The 19063-nt window shown below is 45.4% G+C and overlaps 1 protein-coding gene across 5 annotated transcripts in view; it reads right to left on the reverse strand.

The window, feature by feature from the left end:
• CLUAP1 (clusterin associated protein 1) overlaps positions 1-19063 on the reverse strand; it is a 103055-nt gene that overhangs the window by 36578 nt on the left and 47414 nt on the right. For all 5 annotated transcript variants that reach the window (XM_056536044.1, XM_056536045.1, XM_056536043.1 and 2 more), the window contains exon 6: positions 5372-5455. In XM_056536044.1, coding sequence (XP_056392019.1) covers positions 5372-5455 — 84 coding nt within the window. The remainder of the gene's footprint in view (positions 1-5371; positions 5456-19063) is intronic.

Genomic DNA, 19063 nt, shown 5'->3' on the forward strand with positions numbered 1-19063 from the left:
TGGTGGGGGCAGCATCATGTCTGGGGGAAACCAGGCACTGCCCATCACCTGCCCAATACCATCCCTACAGTGATCATGGTGGGGGCAGCATCATGTCTGGAGGAAACCAGGCACTGCCCATCACCTGCCCAATACCATCTCTACAGTGATCATGGTGGGGGCAGCATCATGTCTGGAGGAAATCAAGCACTGCCCATCACCTGCCCAATACCATCCCTACAGTGATCATAGTGGGGGTAGAATCATGTCTGGGGGAAACCAGGCACTGCCCATCACCTGCCCAATACCATCCCTACAGTGATCATGGTGGGGGCAGCATCATGTCTGGAGGAAACCAGGCACTGCCCATCACCTGCCCAATACCCTCCCTACAGTGATCATGGTGGGGGCAGCATCATGTCTGGGGGAAACCAGGCACTGCCCATCACCTGCCCAATACCATCCCTACAGTGATCATGGTGGGGGCAGCATCATGTCTGGAGGAAACCAGGCACTGCCCATCACCTGCCCAATACCATCCCTACAGTGATCATGGTGGGGGCAGCATCATGTCTGGAGGAAACCAGGCACTGCCCATCACCTGCCCAATACCATCCCTACAGTGATCATGGTGGGGGCAGCATCATGTCTGGAGGAAACCAGGCACTGCCCATCACCTGCCCAATACCGTCCCTACAGTGATTATGGTGGGGGGCAGCATCATGTCTGGAGGAAACCAGGCACTGCCCATCACCTGCCCAATACCATCCCTACAGTGATCATGGTGGGGGCAGCATCATGTCTGGAGGAAACCAGGCACTGCCCATCACCTGCCCAATACCATCCCTTCAGTGGTCATGGTGGGGGCAGCATCATGTCTGGGGGAAACCAGGCACTGCCCATCCCCTGTCCAATACCATCCCTACAGTGATCATGGTGGGGGCAGCATCATGTTTGGTGGAAATCAGGCACTGCCCATCACCTGCCCAATACCATCCCTACAGTGATCATGGTGGGGGCAGCATCATGTCTGGGGGAAACCAGGTACTACCCATCACCTGCCCAATACCATCCCTACAGTGATCATGGTGGGGGCAGCATCATGTCTGGGGGAAACCAGGCACTGCCCATCACCTGCCCAATACCATCCCTACAGTGATCATGGTGGGGGCAGCATCATGTCTGGAGGAAACCAGGCACTGCCCATCACCTGCCCAATACCATCCCTACAGTGACCATGGTGGGGTCAGCATCATGTCTGGAGGAAACCAGGCACTGCCCATCACCTGCCCAATACCATCCCTACAGTGATTATGGTGGGGGCAGCATCATGTCTGGAGGAAACCAGGCACTGCCCATCATCTGCCCATTACCATCCCTACAGTGATCATGGTGGGGGCAGCATCATGTCTGGAGGAAACCAGGCACTGCCCATCACCTGCCCAATACCATCCCTACAGTGATCATGGTGGGGGCAGCATCATGTCTGGGGGAAACCAGGCACTGCCCATCACCTGCCCAATACCATCCCTACAGTGATCATGGTGGGGGCAGCATCATGTCTGGAGGAAACCAGGCACTGCCCATCACCTGCCCAATACCATCCCTACAGTGATCATGGTGGGGGCAGCATCATGTCTGGGGGAAACCAGGCACTGCCCATCACCTGCCCAATACCATCCCTACAGTGATCATGGTGGGGGCAGCATCATGTCTGGAGGAAACCAGGCACTGCCCATCACCTGCCCAATACCATCCCTACAGTGATCATGGTGGGGGCAGCATCATGTCTGGGGGAAACCAGGCACTGCCCATCACCTGCCCAATACCAACCCTACAGTGATCATGGTGGGGGCAGCATCATGTCTGGGGGAAACCAGGCACTGCCCATCACCTGCCCAATACCATTCCCTACAGTGATCATGGTGGGGGCAGCATCATGTCTGGGGGAAACCAGGCACTGCCCATCACCTGCCCAATACCAACCCTACAGTGATCATGGTGGGGGCAGCATCATGTCTGGGGGAAACCAGGCACTGCCCATCACCTGCCCAATACCATCCCTACAGTGATCATGGTGGGGGCAGCATCATGTCTGGAGGAAACCAGGCACTGCCCATCACCTGCCCAATACCATCCCTACAGTGATCATGGTGGGGGCAGCATCATGTCTGGGGGAAACCAGGCACTGCCCATCACCTGCCCAATACCAACCCTACAGTGATCATGGTGGGGGCAGCATCATGTCTGGGGGAAACCAGGCACTGCCCATCACCTGCCCAATACCATTCCCTACAGTGATCATGGTGGGGGCAGCATCATGTCTGGGGGAAACCAGGCACTGCCCATCCCCTGTCCAATACCATCCCTACAGTGATCATGGTGGGGGCAGCATCATGTCTGGGGGAAACCAGGTACTACCCATCACCTGCCCAATACCATCCCTACAGTGATCATGGTGGGGGCAGCATCATGTCTGGGGGAAACCAGGCACTGCCCATCACCTGCCCAATACCAACCCTACAGTGATCATGGTGGGGGCAGCATCATGTCTGGAGGAAACCAGGCACTGCCTATCACCTGCCCAATACCATCACTACAGTGATCATAGTGGGGGCAGCATCATGTCTGGAGGAAACCAGGCACTGCCCATCACCTGCCCAATACCATTCCTACAGTGATCATGGTGGGGGCAGCATCATGTCTGGGGGAAACCAGGCACTGCCCATCACCTGCCCAATACCATCCCTACAGTGATCATGGTGGGGGCAGCATCATGTCTGGGGGAAACCAGGCTCTGCTCATCACCTGCCCAATACCAACCCTACAGTGATCATGGTGGGGGCAGCATCATATCTGGGGGAAACCAGGCACTGCTCATCACCTGCCCAATACCATCCCTACAGTGATCATGGTGGGGGCAGCATCATGTCTGGAGGAAACCAGGCACTGCCCATCACCTGCCCAATACAATCCCTACAGTGATCATGGTGGGGGCAGCATCATGTGTAGGGGAAACCAGGCACTGCCCATCACCTGCCCAATACCATCCCTACAGTGATCATGGTGGGGGCAGCATCATGTCTGGAGGAAACCAGGCACTGCCCATCACCTGCCCAATACCATCCCTACAGTGATCATGGTGGGGGCAGCATCATGTCTGGGGGAAACCAGGCACTGCCCATCACCTGCCCAATACCAGCCCTACAGTGATCATGGTGGGGGCAGCATCATGTCTGGAGGAAACAAGGCACTGCCCATCACCTGCCCAATACCATCCCTACAGTGATCATGGTGGGGGTAGCATCATGTCTGGGGAAACCAGGCACTGCCCATCACCTGCCCAATACCATCCCCTACAGTGATCATGGTGGGGGTAGCATCATGTCTGGGGAAACCAGGCACTGCCCATCACCTGCCCAATACCATCCCCTACAGTGAAGTATAGTGGGGCAGCATCATACTGTGGGGACAGGTCAAAGTAGAGAGATATTCCTAATGAAAACCTGACTCACAGTGCTCTGGCTTCAGAGTAGGCTGAAGGTTCACCTTCCAACAAGACAATGCCCCTAAGGACACTGCCAAAACAAAACAGGAGCGGCTAAGGGACAACTCTGTAAATGTCCTGAAGTGGCCCAGCCAGAGCCCGAAACAAACAGAAAATGTCTGGAGAGACCTGAAAATGGTTTCACTGACACTCCCCATCCAACCTGACAGAGCATGAAAGGATCTGCAGAGAAGAATGGAAGAAAATCCCCAAATCCAGGTGTGTAAACCTTGTGGCCTCATCCCCAAAAAGACTGGAGGCTGGAATTACTGCCAAAGGGGCTTCAACTAAGGCCTGAGTTAAAGAAGAAGAAGTATAGTGGAAAAAAACGTATCCCCTATCCGCAGAATAGGGGATAAGTTTTAGATGGCGGAGGGGGGTGGTCTGACCATTGGGGCCCCCCGTGATCTCCTGTATGGAGCCCTTGCTCTCCACCACAGCGGTGCGTCACGACCCCCCGCCCGAAGCGGGGCCACCACACCCCCTCCATATAGTTTTATGGGGGAGTCGATCAGCTATCTTCAGCTCTTCCATAGAGCAATATGGAGGAGGCGTGACTGCCCCCACTTCTGGCGGGGGTCGTAACGCGTCGCTGTGGGGGAGAGCTGGGGCCCCATGCGGATAGGGGGATAATTATTATGTTTTAATTTTTTTTTTTTTTTTTTTACACAATACTTCTCCTTTAAGGATATGAATACTGTTTTCACTTTGTCATTATGGGGTATGAAGTACAGAATGATGCGGGAATTTTTTTTTTCCAACACAACAACACAATAAAATGTGATAAAAGTGAAAGGGTCTGAAAACTTTTCAAAAGCATTGTGCACTTTGATGAAGGTGGGTCTCATGTCATCACTTTCAGTAAAAATGGTTCTTTTCATCTGGCTTCCCAGTTTCAATGCTGGTTCAGCCACTTATATGTAAAGGAAACTGTAGCGTAGGATGTGGGTATTCATTAAAGATGCCATTAGTGAACAAAGGAAAGTGTCATGAGGGAGGACAGAGGAGGGGAACACAGGCTTTCGGGTGGATACTTGTGGGTTCGAGCATGTCTTTTAAAAACACATAATGCTTAAAGGGGTACTCCATTGGAAGTTTTTTTTTTTTTTTTAATTAACTGGTGCCAGAAAGTTAAACAGATTTGTCAATTACTTTTATTAAAAAATCTTAATCCTTCCAGTACTTATTAGCTGCTGAATACTACAGAGGAAATTCTTTTCTTTTTGGAACACAGTGCTCTCTGCTGACATCACGAGCACAGTGCTCTCTGCTGACATCTCTGTCCATTTTAGGGACTGTCCAGAGCAGCATATGTTTGCTATGGGGATTTTCTCCTACTCTGGACAGTTATGTCAGCAGACAGCACTGTGTTCCAAAAATAAAAGAATTTCCTCTGTAGTATTCAGCAGCTAATAAGTACTGGAAGGATTAAGATTTTTTAATTGAAGTCATTTACAAATCTTTTTACCTTTCTGGCACCAATTGATTTAAAAAAAAAAAAAAAGTTTTCCACCGGAGTACCTCTATAATATCAGGGTTTCCCAACCTTTTAAGACAATAACAGAAGTGGGTCCAAAACACAAGTTTTGTCTAAAAACGCTAAACAAAAATACTATGTGCGAGCCAGGCCTTATTGATCAGGCAAGGGTGACTGCTTATGTTGTGCAGGAACTCACCACAGTATATAAATCAGTGTTTCCCAACCAGGGTGTCTCCAGAGGCTGCAAAACTACAACTCCCAGCATGCCTGGACAGCCATTGGCTGTCCGGGCATGCTGGGAGTTGTAGTTTTGCAGCCGCTGGAGGCACCCTGGTTGAAAAACACTGATATAGATGAACACTTACTAGGACTTCTTTGATGGACATGCGCAGCACCTTCTCGGTCTCATTGATCTCCAGAGGTCGGGCGATGGCAGCTGATCTCAGATCCTGTGATGACACAAAGAATATGGTTAAATAGGAACTGCCATATGAACAAACTCTGCATAGATCAATAGTACAAGCAAATACAATAAACTTTCTTATTAGACAAAAATGCTTCTTTCACCTGTTGTTATCAAAAAAAATTCCGACACCCCCCCCCCCCCCCCCCTTCCTGCTGCTCAAATGTTCTCTGGAAATAAGCTCAGCTTTTTCCCGTGTCTGCAAGACAGGCAATACAAGTCTATGGAAGAGGGAGGAGGTAGCTAAAAACAAGCAATACAAATCTATGGAGGAGGGAGCTCTAGACAAGCAATACAAGTACATGGAGGAGGGAGCTCAAGACAAGCAATACAAGTCTAAGGAGGAGGGAGGAGAAAACTCAAAACAAGCAATACAAGTCTATGGAGGAGGTAACTCAAGACAAGCAATACAAGTCTATGGAGGAGGGAGCTCAAGACAAGCAATACAGTCTAAGGAGGAGGGAGGAGAAAACTCAAAACAAGCAATACAAGTCTATGGAGGAGGTAACTCAAGACAAGCAATACAAGTCTATGGAGGAGGGAGCTCAAGACAAGCAATACAAGTCTAAGGAGGAGGGAGGAGAAAACTCAAAACAAGCAATACAAGTCTATGGAGGAGGTAACTCAAGACAAGCAATACAAGTCTATGGAGGAGGGAGCTCAAGACAAGCAATACAAGTCTATGGAGGAGGGAGCTCAAGACAAGCAATACAAGTCTATGGAGGAGGGAGCTCAAGACAAGCAATACAAGTCTATGGAGGAGGGAGCTCAAGACAAGCAATACAAGTCTATGGAGGAGGGAGCTCAAGACAAGCAATACAAGTCTATGGAAGAGGGAACTCAAGACAAGCAATACAAGTCAATGGAAGAGGGAGCTCAAGACAAGCAATACAAGTCTATGGGAGAGCTGCAAATTATAGATGAAGCCTGCAGAGCAGAAATCTGCTGAAAAATACCACATGCAAGTTATATAATGGCAAGATATAGTGCTGCTTCTCATGTACACACTGGGCAGCTCATACTGAAAAGGCCAGTTTCAAAACTCAGTTATGTATATGCTGTCTGCAGTTCTCAAAAGGTGACGCGCTCTTGTTAGGAAGAAAAGAAGGCAAATGCTAAAAAGGAATCAAAAATTCTGATCCCCTAAAAAAAAACCGCTAACATCACTTTATACAATAGGTGACAGTCTCTGGCATCATACGACTCCTTCGCTAGAGGGATTGCGGAGGGTTTACAATGGAGAACCCAGGAAACTTCTTCAGCTGATAGACGCCCAGTGGGGGCATACAACAAATGAGTCATTAATACTTGAGTTTCTCTGTTTTGCTAGAAGTCTGATCAGTAATGAGGAGATCTTTACACTTGACTCCTGTCACCTATGTTGAGGAAAAGGTGGTGGTGGTGGTGGTGGGGGTGTTACAGGTCTTTATATACAGTGTAATAAAATGTAATATAATTGGGACACATTTCTGAAAGATCAAGTGATTGCTCTGTATGGGAGCAGGAGAATTGCCACTTCAGCTCTGCTATTTTCTGACGTGCGGATGACGACAATTAAGAAAATAGATGCCATGCACGTCTGTGGGTTGACATGTGTCAGACAACATATGCCCTGCTGATATCTGGATGACACAAGGAGTGTTCAGCGGGTTGTTTTCTTTCATCACAATGATATATACGAATAGCTTTCTGCAATCCATATAGGTCTTGTAAATGAAGCAGATCAACAAAACACTTGAACTGGCCTGCGTGGTCCATCGTCTAAGGTCGGGCGCGTGGTTCTTTCCCTCCACCGCGATTATTTATATGGTATAGTGGGGGGAGTTATTTTCTGTTTGACCATTCTAATAGGTTTGCTGGCAATAGCGGCCGATACATAAATGACTTGTTGTTAATCTGGGGGGTTGGAGTTGCACATTACATGAATAACAATCATTTAAAAGGATGAGGATAAGTGTCTGATCATGGAGATGGGGCGGCGGCTCTCCCCGGGAGGCAGCAGCCGACACACCCCCTCCGTGTATTCCTATGGGAGAGCTGGATATACACGGCGTTCGGCTATCTACGGCTCTCCCATAGAGATACATGGAGGGAGTGTGTTGGCTGCAGTTTCGAGCTCCATTCTAAGGATATGTTCACACCACGGATTTGTATCTGAATCAGCCTGGCAGCCAGCGGCGGCGACAGGACCGTGCGACACTGCGCCGTCACCATTGACTGCTAGAATTTCACTTGATTCTGCAAGAATTCCGCAGTGTGAACATACCCTAAGGGAGAGCCACGGTTTCATGCAGGAGATCACCGGGGGTCCCAGAGGTCGGACCCCCCCCCCCCTAATCTAAAATGTATCCCCTATCTTTTGGAATAGGGGATACATTTTTTCGCACAACAGTTTTCCTTTAATCCTATCCTTTTCTGTACACCATTAATCCAGCAGTAATGTCTTTTTGGACCCGACTTGGCATAATAGGTACTGACAAACTCTTAGGCTGGGTTCACACTGTGGAATTTCTGGGCAGAATTTCTCCCGGGGATGAAGTCGGCGGCACTTGGACCAAGCAGACTGCATTGCTGCCCCCATAGACTGCAATGCATTTCTGGGTGGATCTTTTGGGAGATCTTGTCAGAAATACATTGCCATCTATGGGGACGGCAATGTAGTCCGCACGGTCCTAGTGCCGCCGGCTTCATCTCCGGCAGAAATTCTGCCCAGAAATTCCACAGTGTGAATCTAGCCTTATCGCAAAGATACTGCAGGGAATTCTATTCTGCTTGCACACTCATCCTCCTCATGTGTTGCACAACATACCGCGGGGCGAGTTGGTCAGAGCATGTCGCAAATGTACAAAACTATTTTTTTAATTTTTTTATGAGAATAAATATTGATATTAGCAATAGGCTTATTTAACAGGGGTATTGTTGAGACTTCTTAGATGATAATTATAATTAAATATATTCTTCTTAGATGATAATTATAATTAAATATATTAAATATGAATACATTTAATAATATTAAATATATTAAATATTAAAACAGAGCAGCGTTTCCAAGCAGTGTACCCCCACCTGTTGCAAAACTACAATTCCCAGCATGCCCGGACAGCCATTGGCTGTCCGGGCATGCTGGGAGTTGTAGTTATGCAACAGCTTTGGGCACACTGACTCTTTGCATTACCCTATCCTTTGCAGATGTTTTTGTTATACTTCTTCAAAACGCATTCTTGTATCTACTTGGTTGTGATATTTCCTTATGTCAGGTTGTTCATACGTAACCAGGGTCAGTTGTAGGGGGCTGTGCGCGTGGGTTGCTTCTGCCCACTCTCCCTATTTATATTCAGTATTGGTTATAATTAGATCCAGCCATAATTGCACAAATCGCGTTAAGTTTTCCCTCCTGTATGTGGTTTTATGAACTGTAATAAATCTTTAAAGCAAGTCCAGTCTTTGCTGGACTTTCTTTGTTTACATTACCATAAAAGTTGTCATACCCAGTCCTTGCCAGTAGGTTCCTATTCATCCCCAGGTGAGCTGGGTTTTATACTTACTTTTCTAAACTGGACATCCCCTTTAAAAAAAGTGTTTTTTTAATTTATATAGAGAAGTATTTTACAAACAGTGCGTCTCCAGTTGTTGCAATACTACAACTCCCAGCATGCCCGGACAGCATGCTGGGAGTTGTAGTTTTGCAACAGCTGAAGGGCCACAGTTTGGAGACCACTGGTGTAAGAAAACCATTGCTGGTGTAGGAAAACCATTGTTGAAATGATACCTGTCATTACTAATAATAATGAATATGTTATAGATTAGCCTATTTGAACTACTTTTCTAATATACTTCTTAACACAATTTTCAGCCTTCGGCTGTCTGGCCATGCTGGGAGTTGTAGTTTTGCACACCGTTTGGTAAACACTGATATTGAGACCACGAGGGGAATGCATCATTCTCGTGTGCCGGTTTGCTGTCATACAAAAATTGCTAACTTTTGCACAAGCCCTATTTTGCGCCAAATTCAGTGACTTCATAAAATAGGCGCCACTTACAGCACTTTTGTAAATGTGAGTGGAGTTTCCACGACTAGTGGATTTTCTTTAAAGCATAACTCTACTCATTTTTTTTTTTACATTTATTTATTCATTTATTTAATAAGCGCCATCTGCTTAAATTGGGACAATAGTGATCTGTGTAATTGGGACAATTTCAAAATTTGCGCTCACAATACCTTTTTCGGAGGGGCTGTTAGACTGAGACCCAGAGCCATAGAAATGTAATGGCTCTGGATCTCACTTTAGATACGGTTTCCTACAAGACTAGCCGGAGGCTCCGACACACAGTATGTTTTCACATTTACCAGAAGCGGTGGGAAACAGGATATTATAGATTAAAGGGGTACTCCGGTGAAAACCTTTTTTCTTTTAAATCAACTGGTGCCAGAAAGTTAAACATATTTGTAAATTACTTCTATTAAAAAATCTTAATCCTTCCAGTACTTATTATCTGCTGAATGCTACAGAGGAAATTCCTTTCTTTTTGGAACACTGATGACATCACGAGCACAGTGCTCTCTGCTGACATCTCTGTCCATTTTAGCAACCGTGCATAGCAGATATATGCTAAGGGCAACATGGTGGCTCAGTGGTTAGCACTGCTGCCTTGCAGTGCTGGGGCCTTGGGTTCAAATCCCACTAAGGACAACAATAAATAAAGAGTTGTTATTATTATTATAATGACGTCAGCAAAGAGAACTGTGCTCGTGATGTCATCAGAGAGAATTCCAAAAAGAAAATAATTTCCTGTAGTATTCAGCAGCTAAGAAGTACAGGAAGGATTAAGATTTTTTAATAGAAGTAATTTACAAATCTGTTTAACTTTCTGGCACCAGTTGATTTAAAAGAAAAAAGGTTTTCACCAGAGTATCCCTTTAATGTATGCAGAATAACTTTTCAATAGCATGTTATTAAAAAATATGCTTCTTTCTATTTAATTTTCCACTTTGAAAAAATGACCACTAGGGGTCTCCCTACCAGTCCTGGCCGCAAGCCTTTTTTTTATTTTTTATTTTTTTATAGATTTCAGACTCATGCTGGAGTCCTAAATCTCAGACTGCAGCCGGGACACAGACAAGCTCAGAACTGCTTCCTGCCTGTGAATTAGACAGGCAGAAGCCAGCACTGCTCTCATAGCACAGCAGGGCATACTCCTGACTCTGCCTTACTGCATGCCCTCATTGTTTTTACTATCTGAGCTCCAATCTTTCTTTTCTCTGCACATGCAGTTGCAAACAGAGAGGAGAAGATACAGAGCTTTCAGCTGCTGTGTTCACAGCCACTATGCTGGACCACGCCCCCTTCCTCTCTCACACTAGGACAGCTGAATGAGCAGCCAACACGACAATAAATCAGGTAGAAAGAGGGGGTTTTGAATGAAAAGAAACACAGGGATAGTGTCAGTGAGTCAGGGACATTTTTTTTTGGGGGGGGGGGGGGTGGATTAGGGAGAGTTTAGATCATGATAGGTACTCTTTAACTCAGACCATTGGTAAAAATTGGTGTAAATTACAGCAGAAATCTCTGGCGGGTTATAGCTGGCATAGATTATAGTAATTGGTGCACGGACAGTGGAAGATGGACCAAAATTATTATGAGGCAAGGTTCCCCCTAATAAATATAGTGTATGGTGGGGATCAAAAGTTTGGGCACCCCAGGTAAAGATTTGTATTAATGTGTAAAAAGAAGCCAAGGAAAGGTATCTTTGCCCATTCTTCCTTACAAAAGTCTCCCAGTTCTTTGAGATTTCTGGGCTGTCTGTCACGCACTGCTCTTTTAAGGTCTATCCATAAATTTTCTATTATGTTGAGGTCAGGAGATTGTGAAGGCCATGGCAAAACCTTTAGTTTACACCTCTTGATGTAAACCCCCGTGGATTTCAAGGTGTGTTTAGGATCATTATCCATTTGTAGAAGCCATCCTCTATTTAACTTCAGCTTTTTCACAGATGGCATCAAGTTAGCATCCAAAATTTGCTGAAATTTTATTGAATCTATTTTTCCTTCTACTCGTGAGATGTTCCCTGTGCCACTGGCTGCAATACAACCCCAAAGCATGATTGATCCACCCCCCCCCCCCCTGCTTAACAGTTGGACAGAGGTTCTTTTCATTAAATTCTGTTCCCCTTCTTCTCCAAACGTCCCTTTGCTCATTCCGATCAAAAAGTTCAATTTTAACCTCATCCGTCCACAGAACTGGTTTCCAAAATGCATCAGGCTTGTCTATATGTTAATTTGCAAAGTTCAAACGCTGATTTTTGTGGTGAGGACGTAGAAGAGGTTTTCTTCTGATGACTCTTCCATGAAGACCATATTTGTACAAGTATCTCTTTATAGTGGAATAGTGTACCACAACTCCAGTGTCTGCCAGATCTTTCTGGAGGGATTGTGCAATCAAACGTGGGTTTTGAATTGTTTTTCTCATAATCCTGCAAGCTGTTCTGTGTGATATTTTTCTTGGTCTTCCACTTCCACTGTTTCTGATGACTGCCATTTAATTACATTCCGAACAGAGGATATTGACATCTGAAAACGTTTTGCTATCTTCTTATAGCCTTCTCCAGCTTTTTTCTATTTGTCTATTTCTAGACAACTGCTTAGAAGAACCCATGGTGCTGATTGTTGGGGCAAGGTCAGATGAGCCTGGGCATTTAAAACCTTTGAGATTGACATCACCTGGTCTTCCCAGATGATGATTTACAACAATCCATGACACTGGCAGGTCTCAGCTTTGCAAAGGGGGCAGTGCATGCTATAAATTCTGCAGGGTGCCCAAACTTTTGCAGACGCCATTTTTTTGTTTTCTGTTATTTTGAAAGTGTAAATGATGGAAATAAAATCTAACTTTTGTTGACATATTATAAGAATGTCTAATCTGTAATTTGATGCCTTTTGGAGATTTTTCCATCTTTCCTTGGCTTCTTTATGCACATTAATACAAATTTCTACCTGGGGTGCCCAAACATTTGATCCCCACTGTATCTTAAGCCAGCACAACCTTTTATTAAGACTTATGTACAAAAATGTGGGTCTGGAGACAGTTATACGCACTTTGCAGGGCAAGGTTACCAGTGCGGGGAGCAAATTGATAGGGGAGTTATACAGCCAGTACAGTATTTAGGTCAATGAGCATATATATATATATATATTCAGTTTGCCTTCCTGGTGGCAGTCTGTGCTATGGAAGCGTATTTATATGTACATATAGTAAAATGTAACATGTACAGAACATATATCACATGTGTACAGACCAGGCCGATGAATATAGTCTCATTACGGCACTGTCATTACTTGTTAGGTAGCACTCAGTGAATATATTCAGTTGCAGGACTGTGGGAGAAATGTCTTGAAAGCATGTCAGAGACATGATTCACACAGAGATGCGTCAGCGCTGAAATTAGGTTGTCCCCTGCTATGCACCTGATGCTGTATGTAAAAATAGAGCATATTCCCATATGTAAAGAAATGGAGGTAATGACTGGAGGGACAGTGAAAATAAAATATGACTACACTGAATATACATATAACTATACTCGGTAACCGGGTGTTTTTATGAATAAACAGAATAATGTTGGCGTGTGATAAACAGACGGGGCGCAGATGTAGAGCAAGAGACTGACAGATGGAACAGCAGCACGGGCCTCAGGGAGTGTATGCTCACCATAGGCTCATGTGGGACTCCTTTAGGCACTAGAGTTTATTTCTGTGATCTAATGGAGAACTGGCCTTAAATATAATCTACATTAAGAGTAGAGTCACTGGCCCAGTTTTATCAATCTGTCTCAGACAATAACTGGACGGATTAGCCCCTAGCAACCAGTCCAGTCATCACCTGCAACCAGACGGCCAGAGAGTTGAGCCGGAATCACATGGCCATATCTCGGGTTCAGTGAGGGTCTCAGCACCAAGACCTTGTCTGATCAAAACTTTTGACACCTCCCTGCAACACATCAAATTTTGTATAATGATAGTTCGACTTTGTAGGAGTTGTCCAGAGGAATAAGCAACCTGTGTATGGCGTCTAAAAGTATAATAAACCAACTAATATTATAGTTATAGTATGATAGTAGTTCTATTATTATAATGTATTATGTTATTAGCCATAGTGCACAGATCTCTCCACATCAGCTCTGCTCTCTCCCTTGTAGCCGTGACATGACATTATACTCAGCGCTCTGGTCCCTGCTTGGCCTTTCCTCCTGTCTGCTCAAGACCAGACCAGTGTTGTGAAGAGGGGGAAGCTCATATTACGGCTAATTAGATTTTAAGATAGCGGATAAGGCAGCAGTAAGCCCGATCTGAGAGGAAACTTCCGTAACTGAGAATGACTTCCTACTGCCTTATATAATGGGCAGTAATAGGAGCTCCCCCTCTTCACATCACTGGTCTGGACCTGAGCAGATAAAAGGGGATGGAGAGAAGGAACAGGAGCTTTCAGTGAGAGAGCAAAGCTTATATGGAGAAATATGTGCACTATGGCTAATAACATTAAATTAGTAAGTTGCCTTATTATACTTTTTGACACCATGCACAGGTTGTTTTTTTTCGCCGGATAAACCCTTTAAGCTCCTGTCTCTTGAGATGATAATTTTGGACACAGAGGTTACTGTAAAGAAAATAGTTGGGAAAAATAATAAGAATAAAAAAAGAATAATAATAATGAAATAAACCCCTTAAGGACCAAGCCTATTTTGACCTTAAAAGGGTACTACCGTGCTGACAACTTATCCCCTATCTAAAGAATAGGGGATAAGTTGCCTGATCGCATGGAGTCCCGCCGCTGGGGACCCCCGCGATCTTGCATGCAGCACCCCGCTCTCATCAGGCCCCGGAGCGACATCGCTCCGGGTCTGATGACTGCCAATCACGGGGCCGGAGTATCGTGACGTCACGGCTCCGCCCCCATGTAATGTCACACTCTGCCCCCTCAATCTAAGTCTATGGCAGGGGGCGAGACAGCCCTCGTCATCAGACCCGGAGCGGATGTTCGCTCCGGGGCCTGATGAGAGCGGGGAGCTGTGTGCAAGATCGCGGGGGTCCCTAGTGGCGGGACCCCCGCGCAATCAGGCAACTTATCCCCTATCCTTTAGATAAGATGTCAGCACTTTAGTACCCCTTTAAAGGGTTACAGGGGTACTCCGGTGAAAAAAATTTTTTTTTTTTTTAAATCAACTGGTGCCAGGACGTTCAACAGATTTGTAAATTACTTCTATATAAAAAATCTTAATCCTTCCAGTACTTAGCAGCTGCTGTATACTACAGAGGAAGTTACATACTTTTCTGTCTGACCACTGTGCTCTCTGCTGTCTCTCTGTCCATGTCCGGAACTGTCTATAGTAGAACTGTCCAAACCTCTCCTGCTCTGGACAGTTCCTGAGAGACAGAGGTGTCAGCAGAGAGCACTGTGGTAAGACAGAAAAGTAATTTAAAAAAGAACTTCCTGTGGAGCATACAGCAGCTGATAAGTACTGGAAGGATTAAGATTTTTAAATAGAAGTAATTAACAAATGTGTTTAACTTTCTGGCACCAGTTGCTTTAAAAAAATAAAAAAATTTTAAAGTTTCACCGGAGTACCCCTTTAAGCATATAAATATGGCATCTGTCAAAAGATTCTGTAGGATCATAAAAAATGATGAAAGATATATGCTTTTTATTTTTCCTTTTTAATTAAAGCATCGTCAAACTTGCTGTTACTAGCAATCCCAATGCTTTCAGCTGACCCATAATATACAATTGAGACTGTTTCTCATTCCGAATGACGTAAAGCAAGGCATTACATTTACAAGTGAAATCTCCCGGGAAGCCATCACTTCTAAAAAGTTGGCCATCAGCTAGACGACAATAAAAATGGCCTCCTTAATAATAAATCGGGCTGCAATAAATGGAAGACTCCTGTCAGGGAGAGACTCCTGGGAAGGGAAGACTCATTAGATGTGTTCCCTTTCATCCCTTCATAGGTTTCAGAAGATGTATTGAATTATAAAACAGGACCTCCTAGTAGGTCAACAGCTATTATTCCACCGTCATACAGTGCCATACATGGTGGAGGCATGTGTGTAACAGTCAGTAATCTAGGTCAGGCCTAGGACACCTGTGATCTTATGTATGTACACATACGTATGTACACAGTGACTCCCACCAGCAGAATAGTGAGTACAGCTCTGGAGTATAATACGGGATATAACTCAGGATCAGTACAGGATAAGTAATGTAATGTATGTACACAGTGACCTCACCAGCAGAATAGTGAGTACAGCTCTGGAGTATAATACAGGATATAACTCAGGATCAGTACAGGATAAGTAATGTAATGTATATACATAGTGACCTCACCAACAGAATAGTGAGTACAGCTCTGGAGTATAATACGGGATATAACTCAGGATCAGTACAGGATAAGTAATGTAATGTATGTACACAGTGACCCCACCAGCAGAATAGTGAGTACAGCTCTGGAGTATAATAAACGATATAACTCAGGATCAGTACAGGATAAGTAATGTAATGTATGTACACAGTGACCCCACCAGCAGAATAGTGAGTGCAGCTCTGGAGTATAATAAACGATATAACTCAGGATCAGTACAGGATAAGTAATGTAATGTATGTATATATGTATGTATGTGTGTATGTATGTGTGTGTATGTGTGTATATTCCAGCATCACGTCCAAACGGCTAAAGATATTAACATGAAACTTGGTCACATGTTACTTATATGTCAACAACAAACATAGGATAGGTGATTTAACCCTTACTCACCCCCATTTGCCAGGGTCGGGGTTTTTGTTTAAAGTCCCATACAAGTCTATGGGAAATATATGTTACTGCATAACTTCCAAACGACTGGAGATATTTTGATAATACTTGGTCACATGTTACTTATATGTCCACTTAAAATATAGGATAGTTAATTTAACCCTTAACTACCCCCATTTGTGAGGGTCAGGGTTTTTGTTTAAAGTCCCATGCAAATCAATGGGAAATGTATGTTCCCACATAACTTCCGTACGGCTGGAGATATTTCAATAATACCTGGTACACATATTACTTATATGTCAAATAAAAAGATATGATAGTTAAATTAACCCTTACCTACACCCTTATATAAAAAATGGTTTTTTGTTTCAAGTCCCATGCAAGTATATGGGACTTCCAGTACCTTACTCCACAAGCTCCGCTCTGCATCTCCTGGTGAATGTGTCAATCCGGCTTGTAAGCCACACCCCATCTCACAAAGACACGCCCCCATCTTAAGCCCCACTCCTTTTATTATCTACCCTTTTTGTGCATCGGTCTGGCTTGCAATTCACGCCCAATCCCACAAAGCCACGTCCCCTTCTATTTTCAGCTTACAATATCTTCATCACAAATCAGTCCCACCTGAGGACAGGATATGAGGATGAGACATAAGGACGGGATAGGAGGTCGGGATAGGAGGTCGGGATAGGAGGGCGGGATAGGAGGGCGGGATAGGAGGTCGGGATAGGAGATCGGGATAGGAGATCGAGATATGAAGACGGGATAGGAGGTCAGGATAGGAGGTCGAGATATGAAGACGGGATAGGAGGACAGGATATGAGGACGGGATATGAGGACGGGATATGAGGACGGGATATGACAACAATATATGAGGACAGGATATGAAGTCAAAAGCTTCCTCCTTCATTGATTTTCCTCCCCAACAAGGATTAGGAAGGAAAAACTGGGCAACTAATTTAGTGAGTACAGCTCTGTTTAACCTCACCCTGCTAATGACCCTTATATAATACAACTTAGAGCTGGAGTGTTGCTTTAAGGTCTCTATATTGAGGTTGGCACAATATTATAATGTGAATAATTGTGTTTTAATGTAATTACTGTGCTATAACAGGACAGGATAGCTGCAAGTTGGCACAACTATGTAGAATGCCTGTTGCCCTAGTTTATATCACTTGCTATATGCACAAGCCTAAACACAGGAGTAACTCAGAAATAGAGAAACATAACAAGGCTGCACATCCACAACTTGTTCTATGATCTTATTGTTTCTCAGCATGATTTCTTAAACTAACAGCTTGTTAGCTTTGCTTTTGATGAAAACATGCAAGCCCACTCGCCATGTCAAGGCCACTTGATGAGAGTGGGTTCCTTAACTAACACTGGCATAGAGCTGGGTGGTGACCATCACCCCCACGTTACCAAGCCCTCAGGACCCCACTGCTGCCCAACAAAGCCCTTGGCTGGGGTCTATACCACCCCAGAGACAAAGCACTGTAGCAACAATGGCTGCCGCAGAGCACCACACCAGTGTGAACACCTACCATGTGCCCCCTGCCAGAGGGCTGGGAGAATGCTAGGAGGAAACCCATATGCAGTCTCCTGCTGCTTAAAAACATCTTGGCCGAATGGGTGGAGTGGAGTGCTGGCCATGAAAGAGGGGACTGAATACATATGTAACTCACAAATAGAGAAACAGAACATGGCCGCGTATCCACAACTTCTACTATGATCTAATGGCTTCTCCATTCGGCCCAGGCACTATTAATCAGAAGATACTGCATAAGGGTTTCCTCCTAGAATTGTCCCAGCCTTCTGGCACATCGTAGGTGCTCACATTGGTGTGGTGCTCTGCGCCGGCCATTGTTGCTGTGTTGCTTTGTCTGTGGGGTGGTGTGGCCCAGAGACATGGACTTGGAAGGGCAGCAGTGGGGCTGCCAGGCCACTGGGTTGTTCCCGCTGTAGGTTCGCTTGGCGTCGGTGGTTGTCGTCAAGCACTATGTCAGTGTTAGTTTTGGGATCCGCTCATATTAGGTGGCTTTGACATGGCGAGTGGGCTTGCATGTTTTGATCAAAAGATACGCTAACAACCTGTTAAGTTTTTGAAATGATGCTGAGAAGCAATTAGATGAAGTTGTGGATGTGCGGCTATGTTCTGTTTCCCAATTTGTAGGAACCCACAGGAGTGTTATAAGGTTATAAGGGGTTACTCAGCAGGACGTGGCGGTTGTGAACTATGCCCATTGTGTAGTATTTACAAAAATAAATCTCTGCTCACCTCCAACACTCCCACGGTGTCTCCTGTGAGATCCTCTTCCTGATCTGCAGAGTGATGTAAGGGGCCCGGGAAGCCAATCAATGGCCGAGGTGATTCACTGAGCAGCAGGAAGACACATTGGGCCCATTACTTCATAGTGCAGCTCAGGAAGTAGATCCCACCGAAGATACCGGAACAGGGCATTGTGAGAGTGCTGAAGGATATACTATACCATGGGCATAGTTCACAACCACCAACCCCAGAAAACCCATTTAAAAGGGGTACTCCACCCCTAGACATCTTATCCCCTAGCCAAAGGATAGGGGATAAGATGTCTGATCGCGGGGTCCCATGGCTGAGGAACCCCAGACATCCGATGCACAAAGCGAACTTCACTCCGTGCCGAATGACTGGCGCTGTGGGGCGAAGGCTCGTGACTTCAGCGCTGGAGGCTCGTGACATCATAGCTACGCCCCCTCGATGCAAGTCTAAGGGAGACTCCCATAGACTTGCATTGAAGGGGGCGTGACCATGATG

This window comes from Hyla sarda, chromosome 8 (assembly GCF_029499605.1).
Source record: "Hyla sarda isolate aHylSar1 chromosome 8, aHylSar1.hap1, whole genome shotgun sequence".
NCBI classification, from domain to species: Eukaryota; Metazoa; Chordata; class Amphibia; order Anura; family Hylidae; genus Hyla; species Hyla sarda.